General features: G+C 43.6%; 1 protein-coding gene and 1 long non-coding RNA gene across 15 annotated transcripts in view; one reads left to right on the top strand and one right to left on the bottom strand.

Moving 5' to 3' along the window:
• LOC106003545 overlaps window positions 1-3,791 on the bottom strand; it is a 40,840-nt gene extending 37,049 nt beyond the window's left edge. Inside the window, exon 1 of the long non-coding RNA XR_001176096.2 lies at window positions 3,675-3,791. This is a non-coding gene — a long non-coding RNA (uncharacterized LOC106003545). The remainder of the gene's footprint in view (window positions 1-3,674) is intronic.
• Window positions 3,792-4,171: 380 nt separating this feature from the next.
• The window catches only part of CAST (calpastatin), a 113,921-nt gene continuing 101,498 nt past the window's right edge, over window positions 4,172-16,594 (top strand). For 12 of the 14 annotated variants that reach the window (XM_045074400.1, XM_004769937.3, XM_004769938.3 and 9 more), the window contains exon 1: window positions 4,172-4,310. In XM_045074400.1, the coding sequence (XP_044930335.1) occupies window positions 4,236-4,310 (75 nt within the window). In that variant the 5' untranslated portion in view covers window positions 4,172-4,235. Of the gene's footprint in view, window positions 4,311-4,836; window positions 4,993-16,594 lie in introns of those variants that run through there. The other 2 variants (XM_004769941.3, XM_004769934.3) reach the window with 1 other exon arrangement.

Here is a 16,594-nt window from a genome sequence, read left to right as displayed (position 1 = left end):
TTCATTTCTAATCATTCTTTGCGATCAAAATTTAAAATTGTTGTTTCTATGTATCTTGATTGCCAGTGTTAACAGCATGGCCACTGTATGAAACAAATTGTTCTTCAGTGATGCTTCTGGAAAGCCCAAGTCGTGGTAAAATGGGGAGAAATCTAATTAAATGGATAGTATTTTCAGGCCTGATGTTTAGTTAGAGAGCAACCCGACAGCATACTTTAGTAATATTAATTCGCCCCTCCATCCTACCTGCAAAGTTTTCTGGTGTTATATCGCACCGAGGATTGTCATGGATGTGATGAGCTACCTGAATTCCTGTCAGGAGTAAGAGTCCTCATTCCAGCTCCTAGGAGTGCCACCAGGAGACAGTCCTCATCTCTCAGCCCCCTTTGGGGGTTGCCCCAGCTTAAGGGACGCAGCTCTCTCCCCCAAGCCATGCTCCCTTCAGCCATACCCATGGACTAGTGATGCAGGCTCCTAAGGCCTCAGCCCTCTCTCCCCAGCCTCCACCTGCTCCAAAGGGTACCCTGTCATGGTCATTCCCTTCAGGGTTATGGGGGGCTTCTACTGGCTCTGCATCCCATTCGACTTCTCCCTTGACCCATCCTTCTTTCCCTCCCACACGGGTTGATCCCATGAGTCCTCCTGAATAAATCCCTGAAAAGGGGATATGATCCCACTCCTCTTTGGTCCACGTGGACAAGAAACAGGAAGTTCCGTCCTGCTGAAGAACAGGGCCTGAAGGTATTTTGCAAGTGGTTCACTATCAGCAGGCATGAGACAGTAAAGGATGAGAAGTAAACCCTGCGGGCCTAGTTAGAGGTATGTGGGCGACTGAAGTTCTTGTTTGGTAACCGTGAAAACTAAAAAATACTTCATCTGCTGTTTGGTCTCTTTCCTCTCTTTCTCCTCTGTCCCTCCATCTTTCCATCTCCATTCTTTCTCCCGCCTGCTACCCCACCGGCCACCCGCGCGCGAGCCTAGTGTGATCTGAAAAGCAAGGTGTCTTACTTAGTCCACTCAGGCTGCTGTAACCAAAAACCACAGGCTGGGGAGCTTAGACAATGGAAATATTTTTCTAGCAGTTCTGGAGGCTGGAAGTCTGTGATCAGGGTGCCAGTATCATTCAGCGAGGGCTCTCTTCCCAGCTGCAGACTTCTGCTCGTATTCTCACATGGCAGAAGGGGCGAGGGAGCTCTCCTGGGGCAACTTTTCTAAGGGCACTGATCTCCCTGAGAGCCCCACCCTCATGAATTAATCACCTCCCAATGCCCCCACCTCCTGATACCACCACACTGGGCGTTAGGATTCTAATATGTGAATGTGGGGGGCACAAAATTTCAGAAGCTCCTCCACCCCTTGGCCTCTGGTACCTATGTCTTTACTAGCTTCCTTCTGCCCCACTGTAGCTCCTTCTCAGTTTCCCACTGGTTTTTTCTCGAGACTCCATCCTGCCTTTACATGTTTCCTGATGAGAAGTGATGAGGTCCTGCACAGCTACAGCATTAGCGGAGATGAAGAGAAGGTACGAAGTGGAGGATACCCAAGAGAGGTTTCAACTCCATCAAGTCAAGCATGAGGGGAGGAAGGAGCCCTGGAGCTCTCCTCCTCCCCAGAGAGCCCACCCCATGGTCAGAGTGAGAAGTCCCTCAAGATCCTATAGCGCTCTAGGCATACCTCGGCCAGCCCTTACCCTTATCCCATGGTCATGTGATGGGGAATTTGTCTGTCTTTCTTCCTAAATTGTGAGGTCCCCAGCACCTCCATGGAGCTTGACACACTGCAGTCATCCTGTTACTGAGTAAATAAAAGAATAAAGTACTTAAAATGTGTGCAAATAGGGGCGCCTGGGTGGCTCAGTGGGTTAAGCCGCTGCCTTCGGCTCAGGTCATGATCTCAGGGTCCTGGGATCGAGTCCCGCATCGGGCTCTCTGCTCAGCAGGGAGCCTGCTTCCTCCTCTCTCTCTCTCTCTGCCTGCCTCTCTGCCTACTTGTGATCTCTCTCTGTCAAATAAATAAATAAAATCTTTAAAAAAAAATGTGTGCAAATAAAAATATAGTAAAAATTGCCATATATATTTCAAATGATCTTCCCTAAGATGCTCAACTGCTGGTCGTGGTATCAAAGTTCAAATGCTTCACTGACCTCAAGAGAAAGTGAAAACACCACCCTCTTCTTCAACTTATTTGTAATTCTTCTTGACTCATAGTCATCAACGCATAGTTCAGCCCATAATTGTTCTGCTTAAGTGACTTCCAACCCTTCAGCAAAGCCTGAAGGCTAATGTCATGATCTCTTACAGATTTTGATATCAATTATATCACCTAGCACGGTAGCTCTTAGTAAACAGTAAATGGGCAAATGGATTGATTACTCCTAAACTTGGACCAGCAGCTACAGCCACACCCGTAGGCTCTTTTGCATTTCCTGAACAGCCCCACCCTTTCTACTTCTGTCCATATCCCACCAGCCAGCCTGCCCACTCAAGCCTCTTCTCCCTTCCTAAAAACACCCAAACCCAGACAACCCCAAAGTCCCAAAACACATGTGTACTTATTAATACCTAACCATCTTTCATTGTCACCCAAACGATCATAAAACTGACTGGTTTAAGTTCAATTTTAAATACTCCATTAGAAAACACCTCAAATTTTCATCAACAAATCATTCTTCTTTCAGACTTAGAATAAAGGAGTCAGGGTTCTAAAACCTGAACCTAGGGCCTATAGGCTCTGAAGTAAGGAAATGTTTCTGGTTCCTTGGCCTAGAGATGGAGCTGCCTATCCTCTGGTCCCTGCAGCTTGTGTGCGTGTTTAAATTACTGTAGGTGTTTGGTCGCAATCATAACGTCATTTTTTCAGGCTTATGACATATTTTCCCCAATTATGAATGTAATTCACGCCACCAACCGATTTTTCTTGAGTGGACAATAACAGACTCTTTATCTAAATTATTTCATTTTTCTGCATAAATTCTCACACTGTAGTCTGTTTGTTGGAAATACTAGTTACATATATAATACTTAAAGCCTTTTAAGAGGAAATGCATTTAAATCCCACCTTGCTGGTAACTTCCCTCAAGAATGCAGCTAGCCAGTAAAGGAAGTCAAAATCAAAAAATGAGAGGGGAGAGAGAAACAAGAATTCATCCCGCCAAGCTCAGTATATAGCATGACAAATCTTTTCCTACAATCTGCCTTTTTCTCTCTCCAACTGTCTAAAACACAGCACTACAGAGAGCGGTCACCCCCAGGTCCAAAGTGTCAATCCTATCCCAGGGAAACAGGCTTTTCCAGGCAGGTCTGATCACAAACCCGCAAAACTGGAGGCCGACAGTCTCAGCAGATGAACATTTTCTACACAGGCCTGTTGTAGCTCACTTCCAAGTCCAAACCAGGAAGTGCTGTTTAAGATGAGTCAAAGACTAAAAACACGTTGGCCTCGGAAACAAAACCGACCAGGCTCCAGAAATGCTATAAGGGTTTAAATTGGGGGCTGTTCTTCCGTTTGAGTTGGAGCCTAAGTTTTCCTACCTATAAGACGTTTTAAACTTTCAAAATCACTACCCCCTCCCAAAAAAAAAAAAAAAAAAAAAAAAACAAAGTGAGATGACATAAAACATACACAGGCGAGCGTACACACCTACACAAACACACACACAAACCCCATGCACAGACCAATTTGTTTCTGTGATCCTCTTCCTTATCTAGACGGTCCAGGCTTGGGCCAGATTTGGGTTGGTAAATTCTCCTCCAAACTAAACCAGGCAGACGGCAGAAAAGGTGTTTAATTCTGGAGATGTTTTAAGGAGAAGGGACGAGGCGTAGCCCGGCCACGCCCTGGTCCCACTTTCCCGTTGCACAACTGAATGTTATGTCCGGGCAAGTAGAAGGAGGGACCCTGAGACCTCCAGCCCCTCCTCCCCGCGTCCACGGGTAGCCGCGGAGACCGGGGAGGACCTCCGGGTGAAGACAACGGGGCCGAGGGTGTTAAGTTTTAGCCCCGGGAGCCCCGGACAGCTACAGCGGGGACAGCAGCCAGCAGCGGGCAGGAAGGGGAGGACCCGGCCAGGCAAGGGGGAGCCCCCGCGCGGGCTCGGGGCTGGGTCGGAAAAGCTGCCTCACGGGCGCGCCCTCCTGCCCCTCCGCTGCTTCCCTCCCTCCCAGAGCGCCCCGCCCGGGCGTCCCTTCTAGTGTCCGCAGCGCCCTCCCGGAGGCACCGTTTGCAGCGGCCTTGCGATGTCTCAGCCGGGCCAGAAGCCCGCTGCCTCCCCGCGGCCCCGGCGCGCTGCAGCGGCCCGCCATACCCAGGAGGTGAGTGTCGCTCCTCCCGGAGCCGCAGGGCGGAACGCTGGGAGGACCCCCTGCCCCGGAGCCGTGAACCACCTCCTTCGGCCGTAGCCTGCCTGGCCTCCCGGAGCGTGCGTCCCCGCCCGGGCCGGAGAAGGGCGCGGGGCTCGGTGCCCGACGCAGGGCAGGCGGCTGGAGGTGGCCGAGTTTTCCCCACCGCGGCCAAGTGAGCTGGGCGTGGCCCGAGCTCCACAGGGGGTAGCCCAGGTCGGGAAAAGTTAGGTGGTGAGAGGTGGGTGAAATAAGGACAGGGGTGCAAGGTGGGGGAAGTTCATGCGGGACCCCCCAGAGTGGGTGGGGTAGTTTAACTGGACCACGGACCCCTCTCTTGGGTGTAAAATAAAGCCCAAGCTGCAGGGCGTGGCTGCCTGGAGCAATAAAACAGCTTCCCTAACTGACCTCGAGCCAAATCGGGCGGGGGCGGGGTCAGCCGACGGGGGCGGGGCCTGCTTCAGACACCGCCCAGGTGCCCTGCCTCCGACGGCTTCAGGGCTTGCAGAGCTCAGAGCCCGCCCGCTCCAAGGCAGGCGCAGTGATAGCCCGGTGCCTGCTGCTCCGCACCCCGCGTCCTCGCCGCGCCCTCCGCCGCGCGGCTCAGAACAAACCGGTTGTCGCCATGGCATTCGCAAGCTGGTGGTACAAGACGGTAAATAGGAGCGGTCGTGCTTGGGCAGGAACGGGAAGGGAATGTGTTTGAACCCCTTGCCTTTCCGGGAGTGAGGATGAAGTATTGTCCGGGTTTTGGCTGGGAAGGGGTGGGGACCAGGTGCGACCTCCTCTCTGGACTGGAGGTTAGGCTCTGGGAGAGGCCGAGACTCACCCTACTGTGGTATGCAGGCGCGCGCCCGAGCGTGCGAATCGATAGGAGCCGATGCAGGAGGCTCTCTGCTGGGCTCACCAGTTGAATGGGGCAGGAATTGTTGCTGGAGGAATTCCGCCCCTGGATGCGGATTCCTGGATGAACTCAGCTCGCAGAGAGCATAGATCTAGAGTTTTTAACTTGTAAGTAAAGCTCGAAACTTTTAGAGGAGATGTTCTCGGACGTGCGTTTTCCAACACGAAGGAGGAGAGGCAGCCCCGAGGGGTGGCAAGGAGAAAACCCAAAGTCCGAGGAGCAGAAGAAACTGAGATCAAGACCTTTGTTGAGAATGAGACAGAGAGAGCAAGATCTGTTCTGTACTTTATTCCACAAAAAATACGCAGAAGGTGTGTTGATGGGTGAACATCAAAATAATTATTTCCCATTGATTGATGTGAGAATTTCAAAAACTTCGTTTAAGTACACCTCTTTCTCAGCTTGTGGTATTAGGAAAAGCAAGGTTATTGTGATCCAGACACTCTTTAGAGAGAAACCTTATATTGGAATCAGTAAACTGTGTACACAGCAGAGAATAAGACGGTAGTTCTTTTTCTCAAAGGGGAATGAGTCAACCTTTCTGAACCTGTTTTCACATCTGTAAATGGGGATGATAATAGGCACCACATAAGGGTTTGTGAGGACTGATAAGATTCATGAATCAAAGTACCATACCCATATAGCTTCTAATGATTGGAAATTTCGGCTTCCCTATAGATATTTCATTGTAATTGTTTCTCATTACATTTCCTGGACTTTTAAAATGTGGTGTCTTATTTATGCACTGAAAGCAAAAGTTTGCTTTGAGTCATTATTGTCCTAAGGTTCTTATCAAAAGCACCATATGAATTATCTGCAGAGATGGATGGCAGTATTTCATAGTTAACATCAGACTTTTCAAATTTATGATTCTCTAAAGGAAATTATGTTGGAATGTTTGAAGTAGTTTAAATCACTGCCTTTAAGCCTGTTTTTTTTTTTTTTTTAATTTTTTAAAAGATTTTGGGCGCCTGGGTAACTCAGTGGGTTAAGCTGCTGCATTCGGCTCAGGTCATGATCTCAGGGTCCTGGGATCGAGTCCCACATCGGGCTCTCTGCTTAGCAGGGAGCCTGCTTCCTCCTCTCTCTCTCTGCTTGTCTCTCTGCCTACTTGTGATCTCTCTCTCTGTCAAATAAATAAATAAATAAATAAATAGATTTTATTTATGTGAGAGAGAGCATGTGAGTGGTGGGGGAGGGGTAGAGGAAGAGGGAGAAGCAGACACCCTGCTGTGAAGGGAGCCCTGTGCAGGCTCAGTCCCAGCACCCTGAAATCATAACCTGGTTATGCCTGACCGAGCCACCCAGGCACCCCTAACCCTGTTATGTTTAGGTGTAGTCTCTCATTTTGCTAAAATCTCTCATAATTCAATTTGGGAACTACTATAAAATTTTTTGCCTCTTAGAATCAGCAAACTGTCTGTGATGAGCTTTAATTCTTCCCAAACCAGTGCCATCTGGAAGAAATGTTGTGAGAGTCACATACATACTTTAAAATTTCCTAGTAGCCACATTAACAAAAGCAAATACAGGTGAAATTAGTGCTAATAATACACATTATTTAACCTGCTATATTCCAAACATTATTTCAGCATATAATCAAAGTACAGACCATTGATATATTTTAGATCTTCTTTTTATATTAATTTTTCAAAATCCAGTGTTTATTTTATACTTATAGTAATTCATACTTGCTACATTTCAAGTACTCAAAAGGCATGAAAGGCTAAGGGCTATAGTATTGGACAGTATAGCTCTAGACATGGCTTCCTAATCATTTTTGTTTGATAGTTATGAGGGGGTGATCAAAGACCATTTTGAGAATTAAATGAAAACTACTGACCATTTTCCCTTAGCAAAATACACACACAAATGCACAAAAGCTCACCCATAAATCCTCTAAAGGTCCACGGAGCCAATTTACAACACCGTATTTCACATATATATAATATAAATTATAATATGCAATAATATGATATTATTAATATATGATATTAATATGATATATAGCATTATATACTCTATAATATAATTACATAGTGCTATTTATATATATTATATACTATTATATAATAATTATATACTATATAAGTATATGATTTATATATGTATTTTAATCATGTTTGTCATATATCATATGTGTATGTATATATATTCTATATAGGTAAATATTAATATATACATTAATATATTAATATATATTAATTATTGGTATATCCTTCTGGTATATCCTATAATTAAAGTATCTGGTAAATCCTATAATTAAAATATCTTTGTTAAGATTCTTTAAATACTGAAAAAGATTGTGAATGACCTAACTTTAAAAATCTAGGCAGAATAAGATAAAATAATTAAAAGATGTATTTATGATGTTTGTTTAAGGAAGTGCTGCCTATAAAGCCAGTCAGTGAAACACATTTCAGTGTGTATTTTCACACTGAATACCGTCAATATCATTTATCTCATCTTCCAAAGAATTATGTGGCTGTAGAAAAAGAAACCAACAGAATAACTTAAAAAAGCTAGATCTGAAAAAATTCCGATGAGCACTGTAATAACGATGAAGTGTGAAGGAGAGTCAGTGGTTGACATCAGGAATCACATTCCTGAGTCATAAGTAGACTTGATTAGGCCATGTTAATTAAAGATGTTTCTTAGTCTAATTAGAGCCATGAGCCCAGGGTTGGCATGATCAAGGAGCACAGTCATTTGGGAGGCCCCATCGTCGTGGCCAGTCTGGGAAGAATGTCAGAAGCCTTCCATGGCAGGACAAACCACTTGGTTGCAGTGACTTTTAGGAGTAAGAAATGCAAATAACAGACTCTGAACAAAGTGCACAGGCTTGAGAGAGTCTGGCAGAATAGAGGTCAGACACAACTTTGCCCTTTTGGTTGCTGTTTCGAAACTGGTTTGCTTCCCATTGCAGATAAGACTTTTAAATTGAGAGTATCATCTGAGGATGTTATCTTATCAGTTTTGGCACTTCCCAGAAAGTAAATTATATTCTACAAGCACTTTTTATAACAGTGATGTAGCTTGCTGGGGTGGAAACATGGGTGGCCTCTTGAGATTCTAAGGTGGGTGGGTAGGCGTTTAGTTCTGAGCAGGTTGTTGGGTATAATACAAGCCTTCTCTCAGCAGCCCTTCTTTTTTTTTTTTTTTAAAGATTTTATTTATTTTATTTGACAGACAGAGATCACAAGTAGGCAGAGAGGCAGGCAGAGAGAGAGGGGAGGAAACAGGCTCCCTGCTGAGCAAAGAGCTCGATGTGGGGCTCGATCCCAGGACCCTGGGATCATGACCTGAGCCGAAGGCAGAGGCTTAACCCACTGAGCCACCCAGGCGCCCCTGAGCAGCCCTTCTTTATTCTATTCTTTTTCTTGAGATTTTTTTGTTTTATTCGTTTGTTTAAATTTCATGGTGGTAAAATATACACAGCATAAATTTTTCCACCTTAACTGTTTGTAAGTGTTAAGTGGAATTAAGTACATTCACATTTTTTTAAGTGTCATTTGTTCAAATAATCTTAAATACACGCAATGTGGCATTCGAACCCAGAGCCCCGAGATGGAGAGTAGCGTGCTCCTCCAGCTGAACTGCAACCATCACCACCATCTATCTCCAGAACTCCACGTATCTTGCAAAACGAAAACTCTTAGGCCATTAAAAATAAATCTCCATTTGGCTTACATATATCTGCTTCAATAAATAGCACTGTGTTCAAGTATCTGTGTTGCTTTTTTTCTCATAGTCTTTTTTTTTTTTTAAGATTTTATTTATTTGTCAGAGAGAGAGAGAGAAAGCAGCAGGCAGAGGGAGAAGCAGGCTCCCCGCTGAGTAGGGAACCCCATGTGGGGCTTGATCCCAGGAACCTGGGACCATGACCTGAGGCGAAGGCAGAGGCCTTATTGCTAGAGCCACCCAAGCGCCCTGCTTTTTATTTTTATTTTTTTTATATTCTATTGTAAAAATAAAAGTGTATCAGGTGTCTTTCAGTTAAGAAAAATGTGAAATAACTCCACCCAATGAACACTATTTATGTAAGTTGCCTTCTCATTTGGAGGCGGCATTTATCCCAGGGAGAAAGGGATCTATGGTTAGAGTCTCCTTAAAAAAGCATGGAATTCATTTTGACTGCTGAGAACTTACAGAACACAAAAATGGTTTGATAAAGGCCAAGTATGGTCACAGGTAATTATTGTTCACCTGCTATGTGTCAGGTTCTGGAAAGAGTTCCATGGAGGGGCGCCTGGGTGGCTCTGTGGGTTGGGCCTCTGCCTTCGAGGGGTCGTGATTTCAGGGTCCTGGGATCGAGCCCCGCATCAGGCTCTCTGCTTGGCAGTGAGCCTGCTTCCTCCTCTCTATGCCTGCCTCTCTGCCTGCTTGTGATCTCTCTCTCTTTTTCAAATAAATAAATAAAATCTTTAAAAAAAAAAAAGTTCCATGGGCATAGCAACTGTGCATTTCTCATAAATAAAAATCACAAGGGCATCCTAATGATTACTCCAAAAGCAACACAGTAACTGTTGAAATTCTCATGGCATCTCTTACTTAGAGAAAATTCAAGAAGTCTTAATCCAGATAAATCCCAGAAGCTGAACTTGGAAAAGAAGCAATCGATGCTACCTCTGAAAACTGGACAAAAGGAGCATGCCCTTAACAGTGTCATCTTGACTTATCCATGAGAATGTTCAAGTGGTAGGAAAAAGCATACATAGGGTTTAGGAGAAACATTGGGATTTCAGAATTATGGCCATGCAGTTAATCCTTAAAATGTGTCGTTTATATGAGAATCCCAGAAAATTATCCTATAATTTTAGAATTTGATAACAAATGTTTTTAGAGGAGCAGAAAGGCCAGACCTTTTACTTATTTCTTATATTCTTATATATTCTTATATTTACTTATTACTTATATTCTTGAGTAATTATTCTCCATACATTTCTTAGCACATGGTAGCTACTCACCCACTTTTTAAAAATAAATCAGTTCTATTCTTCTCTATGAGTTAAGAGTTTTTAGTGTGAAAGCCAAGAGAAATGGCTAAGATACTGCCTTTAGGTGACTCAAGGGAGATACATATGCTTGAGATAAGAGGCTTCTAACTTTTTCAAAACTTTTTATCACAGAAGAGAGGTTAATATAATGAACTCTTCATATACCCATCATCTTTAATAATTATCCGCGTGGTAGTATTGTGCCACACAATATTACTTCTTCTTCTTCTTATTTAACTCCCAGCCCCACCAACATACCAGCACGCGCGCGCGCACGCACACACACACACACATGCACGCGCGCACGGGCGTGCACACGCATATACACACACAGCTCTGTGTTCCAAAGTATTTAATTTTGTGTTATGTTATTTTCTAAATTTTTTTTTACAAAGAGCGTGCACAAGAGCTAGCCTGAGTGCAGAAGGAGGTTGGGCGATGGGGGCAGAAGGGCAGAGGGAGAGGGAGAGAGAGAATCCTAAGCACGTTCCACATCCTTCCTGGAGCCCCACGCAGGGCTGGCTCTCGAGACCCTGATATCATGAGATACAACCTGAGTTCAAATCAACAATTGGAGACTTAATCTACTGAACCCCCCAGGCGTGTCCCTGAAGTATTTTAAAAATGGGGAATTGCACATTTAAGGGTCATGCCTGTGACCAGTTTGGATGGGTTGTTTGGAAAAGGAATTCTTTATTCGCTGTGCACTTTGTTTCCTTAGATGTAATACGGAAATGGGAGACAATATAATACACAACCGTAAGAGACAAAGTACTAAACTCAAATTTATCAGATGAACCTGGTTGCTTTGTACCTAGAAAAAATAAGAAACTAAATTCTCTGCTCTAACATTTATAGTCTTAGAAAATGAAACCTTTAAACCTTTGCTTACATTTCTTATTCATTTTACTGTTTCATAATTCAGCACAATCTTGTTGATGCCAGAGAAAAACAAGGGAGTGGAATAACTTTTATTGTATTCTTAAAACGAACTAGGCAATGGGCCAGGCTCCTCATTAACATCAGCTCCTTTCAGAAATATGTCAGCCCCTGGGCTATGTACTATTAGCTTCATTTTACAAGTAGAAAACAGAAAGGTTAAATTATTTGCCCAAGGTCACATAGCCTTTCACAGCCAAGCTTTTTCTGTCCCATCTGAGTTTGTCAGAGAATGGAATGCAGGGAATCGGTTACCCAGGTAACAAGAGGATGGGAAGCCAACTGGGGAGGGTGAGGCAACCCAGAGATTAGAAATTTCAGGAAGCGGCTATCATTTCTGTGCCGAAAGGACTAGCAGAGAGCTGGATCTCCCTGTGGAAGCTCCCAACTGCAGCTAGCCCTTCCTGCAGAAGACATTTCTACAGAGCCTTCCAGAGGCAAAAAGGAAGGGGAAAGGCTACCCTCTCACCACCTCCAGTCTCCTGTCTCTGTCTCCCAAGCCCGAGACCATCCATCCCAAATATCCCTGGTCCAGGGAGCACGGGGAGCAGGGCCCCAGGGCAAGGAATATACCTGAGGGTAGAAAGGCCCAGAGCTGCTCCAGGGAGATGGTTTTAAAGCAAAACCAACTTTACGTCTTGGTCCTTCTATTTGTTTGCTTGAACATTACTGTTTTAGCAAGCAGAATACACACAAGAATAAATATTAAGGGATTTTGCTGGATATATCAATGTATACGTTATCTTTTAATTTTTCAAGCTGGTTTTTTTTTGGGTGGGGGATGAGGGGGAGGGACCTCTTTCTTTTTTATCTAGTTTACTGACCTGAACGGAGTAAAAGTACTTCTCAGGCAGTGTTTAGAGGTTTATAGAAATAACAGTCATTCAGTCAAGAAGTATTTGTCACTCCCCTACCACAGGGCCAGAAAAATAATAGCTTGCCCTCTGGTTGGGAAGACAAAATATACATTTATGAAGGAATCAGTAAGCAAGAGAGTATAAAATAAAGTTTTCATTTGTTTGCTTAAGAAACTAAGAAAATCGAGACTAATGAGCAGATAGGAAGATACAATGTGCCATAAACAGGGCAAGGCTCAGAATTAGTCAGGAAATGCTGGTGTGAACACAGGGCACCTTTCTTGAGCAATCAAGAGTTTACCTAGGAGCCCCAGAGCTGCCCTAGCCTGCCTGACCAGGGGAATCTCCCTGTGGATGCCAACTCAGTGGGGTGGTTTGAAGAGCAGAGCCTCTGCTTCCTGTCACCAAGCCCACAGATCTCTGCAAACCAGTCGTCTCCGGTCCTGGCTGCATATTAGGATCAGCTGGGAAATCTTAGGAAAATACATCTATGCTCACCCAACTCTAGACAAACTGATTTCCTACACTCTGGAATGAGTGTTTCCAAGGGTCCCGGCTGCTTGTGATCTACACTGAAGAATGAGACCTACTGCTAAGTGAGGGCTTTCTGACCTTAAGGACCTCCAAACGAGCTTTTCTTACCATATGCAATGGTGTGCAGCTGAGCTCTGTGTATGAGGAAAGTCCAGAGGGCACCAAGATAACCTTTTATTGCTTCACGATTTTGCCACAGCTCTCACTGGACATGCAAATATTGATCTCTGTGGCCTTGCCTGCAAGTTGAAGAAGAAAAAAATTTTGAGTTGTTTTCAAATAACAGTTTTTATTGTTTTTTCAAACAATTTTATTAAAATATAATTCACGAACTGTGAATTCACCCCCCAAAACATGCAGTATAATTCAATGTTTTTTAGTGTATTCACAGAGTGGTGCAAGCATCACTTTTATTTAATTTTAGAATGTTTTTGTCATCCCCTAAAAGAGAACTCTGACTTTTTTTTTTTTTTTAAGAAGCAAAGGTATTTCAGAAGCACACAGCATTTGCACTCTCTAAGTTGGGCTTCCACTTGTTGAAACTGGTTTTTTTTTTTTCTGTCTTCCATCTTTTATATATGTGTAGAAGTTTGCTTTTATTTTCTTCTGTGTTACCTATGCCCTTGTGCATGTGGGTAGTGGTGGGGAGGGTGCCCAGATGGCTCACTAGCACAAGTCTTCCGCTGGGGGGCGCTCACAGGCTGCCGGTCCTATTGCTCTTGGCTCTTGATCGCCACCACCACCACCACCCCCAGCCCCCAGCCCCCACAGGTTTGCTGTGGCAGAAGATTTTAAGCATATAAAAATCTTTCTCCTCCAATGAGGACAGAGGGCAGTTCTGCTTGCCAAACACACAGTGATCCACAGGGCTGAAAACAGTTTGGAATATTATTATTTTTTGAGGGAAGACGGTGGAGTCCCTTGCCTGCTTTTTCCCTGCTTCTGAACTCCTGCCTCTTTGATCTTAACTGCACGCGTTGGCTGTCTTCTGTAGCCTTATTCTCCACATGCAGTTGCTACTGCATTAGGGTTGGCATCCTGTGCTTCCAGTCTTTTCATCTCCAGCTAATTAATACAGGGCTGAATTTACAACCAGGGCTGGTTTTCTTTGTTTGTTTTAAGATTTTATTTATTTATTTGAGAGAGAGAGACAAGTGAGAGAAGGAACACAAGCAGGGGGAGTGGGAGAAGGAGAAGCAGGCTTTTGGCTGAGCAGGGAGCCCAGTGGAGGGCTGGATCCCACATGACCTGAGCCAAAGACAGATGCTTAAGGACTGAGCCACCCTGGCATCCCCAAACAGGGCTGTTCAATTCATTTTGTAAAGCAAACCAGTTTCAGAATCCATAGGTTCTGTTTTGGTTTGTAGTTTTCATTTTAGAGTACTGGATTGAGGCTTTCTTGATCTGAATCCCAAGATCTCTGCTAGCTTTTCACTAGGTCCAGAGTAGCCCAGTTTCTGGCCCATAGAATATAATCCGGATATGTGGTGTGATGGAGGAGTACCTCACTTTCAGATCCTCGATTTCTTTATCTGTAAACGAGGCGTCAGTATGTACCTCTGGAGCTGCTGTGGGGGGTGAAGGGGATCTCTTACGGGAAGTGGTTAGCACGAGGCTAGCACAGAGTAAGTAGAAGCTTGGGACATACTGGTTTCCTTTCCCTCATCGGAAAAGTCCTCTGTGGGACATGGGGAGTTAGAGAGGAGAAGGGAGTTGGGGGAAATTGGAAGGGGAGGTGAACCATGAGAGACTATGGACTCTGATAAATGATCTGAGGGGTTTGAAGTGGCGGGGGTGGGGGTGGGAGGTTGGGGTACCAGGTGGTGGGTATTATAGAGGGCATGGATTGCGTGGAGCACTGGGTGTGGTGCAAAAATAATGAATACTGTTATGCTGAAAATAAATAAAAATAAATAAATTAATTAAAAAAAAAAGAAAAGAAAAAAGAAAAGCCCTCTCTGGGCTTCCCAGTTTTGTGGTTCTCTTTCTGGACCTAGCAGTGCTTTCCTTCTCCATGCTTCTCTCACCTCTCCCCACCCCACCCACTGAGCGTGGTAGTGGACACAGTTTTCTCTCTTGCCTCTTGCAGCATGTTTCCTAAACTGGATGGAATCTGACAGTAATCATTCCCAAATATTTCATTGCATCAGCTCAGTCATGTAGAAAGTGTGTAATTATGCCACGAGTTCAATAATGAGGCATTTGGTATTAACTATACTCAAATTTTAAAAAGATGATAATAATAAATTTTTAAAAATAAATAAAAAATCAGATACTTTGACTCTCTGTCAGGGAAAAGATAAAACTGATTTTACATTGCTAATAGATTGCTGACTATTGAATAAGCCCTGAAAAATGGTCCGGGCAGTGGTTCATTCATCAAGTTGCTATTTACTAGAAATTAAGTAGTGTTAGGTAATTCTTGTTAATTCTCTTAAGTGATGATGATATTGGAGTTACTTGGAGAAAATTCTTCAATTTAAGGAGATGTTTAGTGAAATGGTCAGGGGGTAAAGTTTTAGGATACCTTCAGTTTACTTTCAAATGCAGGTCCATATCCACATACAGATAGAGAGATAGATCCATCTATAATATATGCAAATATGGCAAATGTAGCAACAATCTTAGTAGTTACTGGGTCTAAGTGGTAAGAATATCAGTGCTCATTGGATTATTCTTTTAATTTTTCTGTGTGTTAGAAAAATTTTATAGTAAAAGGGTGGGTTGGGGCCCCTGTGTGTCTTAGTTGGCTAGACATCTGACTTGAGATCTTAGCTCAGGTCTTGATCTCAAAGTCATGTGTTCAAGCCCCTTGTTGGGTGTGGAGCCTACTTAAAAAAAAAAAAAAAAAACTAGGTTAAAAATAAAACTGGGAAGAGGGGCACCTGTCAAATAAATAAATAAAATCTTAAAAAAAAAAAAAAACCTGGGAAGATAAAATCCATAAGTTTCCTAAAAAATGTTCTCATTTGATTGTATTTTTTATGTCATTATACCTCTTTATGTTGTAAAAAATGCTTTATATTGAGCTTTATATTTTTTATATTTTGAGCATTTAAACGAAAACAAGTAACTGATAGTGTTGGTTAATCTGTGGGACTGAAATTTTCGAACATCCCGAGGAAATGACTTTCCAAAAACTTTTATATTTATTTATTTATTTTCATTTTTAAAAGTAAGCTGTATGCCCAGTGTGGGACTTTAACTCATGATCATGAGATCAAGAGTACATGCTCTAAGGACTGAGCCAGACAGGGGCCTCTTTTAAAAATTTTTAAAGGGGGCACCTGGGTGGCTCAGTGGGTGGCTCAGTGGGTTAAGCCTCTGCCTTCAGCTCAGGTCATGATCTCAGGGTCCTGGGATGGAGCCCCACATCGGGCTCTCTGCTCAGCAGGAAGCCTGCTTCCTCCCCCTTCTCTCCCTCTGCCTGCTTCTCTGCCTAGTTGTGATCTGTGTGTGTCAAATAAATAAGTAAAATTAAAAAAAAAAGTATAAGAATTTTTAAAGAAAAACATCTGTATACCTAAATTTTAGGGAGAAAGGGCTGTCTGCATATTTACTATATGGCCGTGGGACACAATATATATTAACCATGGAACAGGAAGCAGAGGGAGACTTTGTGGAGTGCAGGGAACTTTCTAGCAGACAAGAGCAACTGCCTCTTGAAGCTTTTTCCTTTCTAAAGTGGACCACTAATAACTCCCAAGGAGTGAAGGAGGCACTCAGTACATTCAGTAAAACAGTGCGTGTTTTTGTTGCTACTGTCTGCCTCTAATCTGAGAAAGATAGGGATCTGAAGATATTAATAATGAGTGTGATAGTGTTCTAAATTTGCCACTTCTGGAAGAGACAGATCAGGTAAATCTCTCACTGTAGATCCATTCCTCTTAAATTTTATCTGCATATGGTGAGTGATTCTGCCCCCTAGTCTGGCCTTCAGGAAACTTCGAAAACTTAGCTCTCACCATCTAGCACTGATACATGTGTGGGTTTTTAGATTTTTTTTTTTTCCCAGATTCATTAACT

Source organism: Mustela putorius, unplaced genomic scaffold, assembly GCF_011764305.1.
Source record: "Mustela putorius furo isolate JIRA1106 unplaced genomic scaffold, ASM1176430v1.1 tig00537350_pilon_pilon_pilon, whole genome shotgun sequence".
NCBI lineage: Eukaryota > Metazoa > Chordata > Mammalia > Carnivora > Mustelidae > Mustela > Mustela putorius.
The sequence above is the reverse complement of the archived record's forward strand: the minus strand, read 5'-3'. Positions and strand labels throughout refer to the sequence as shown.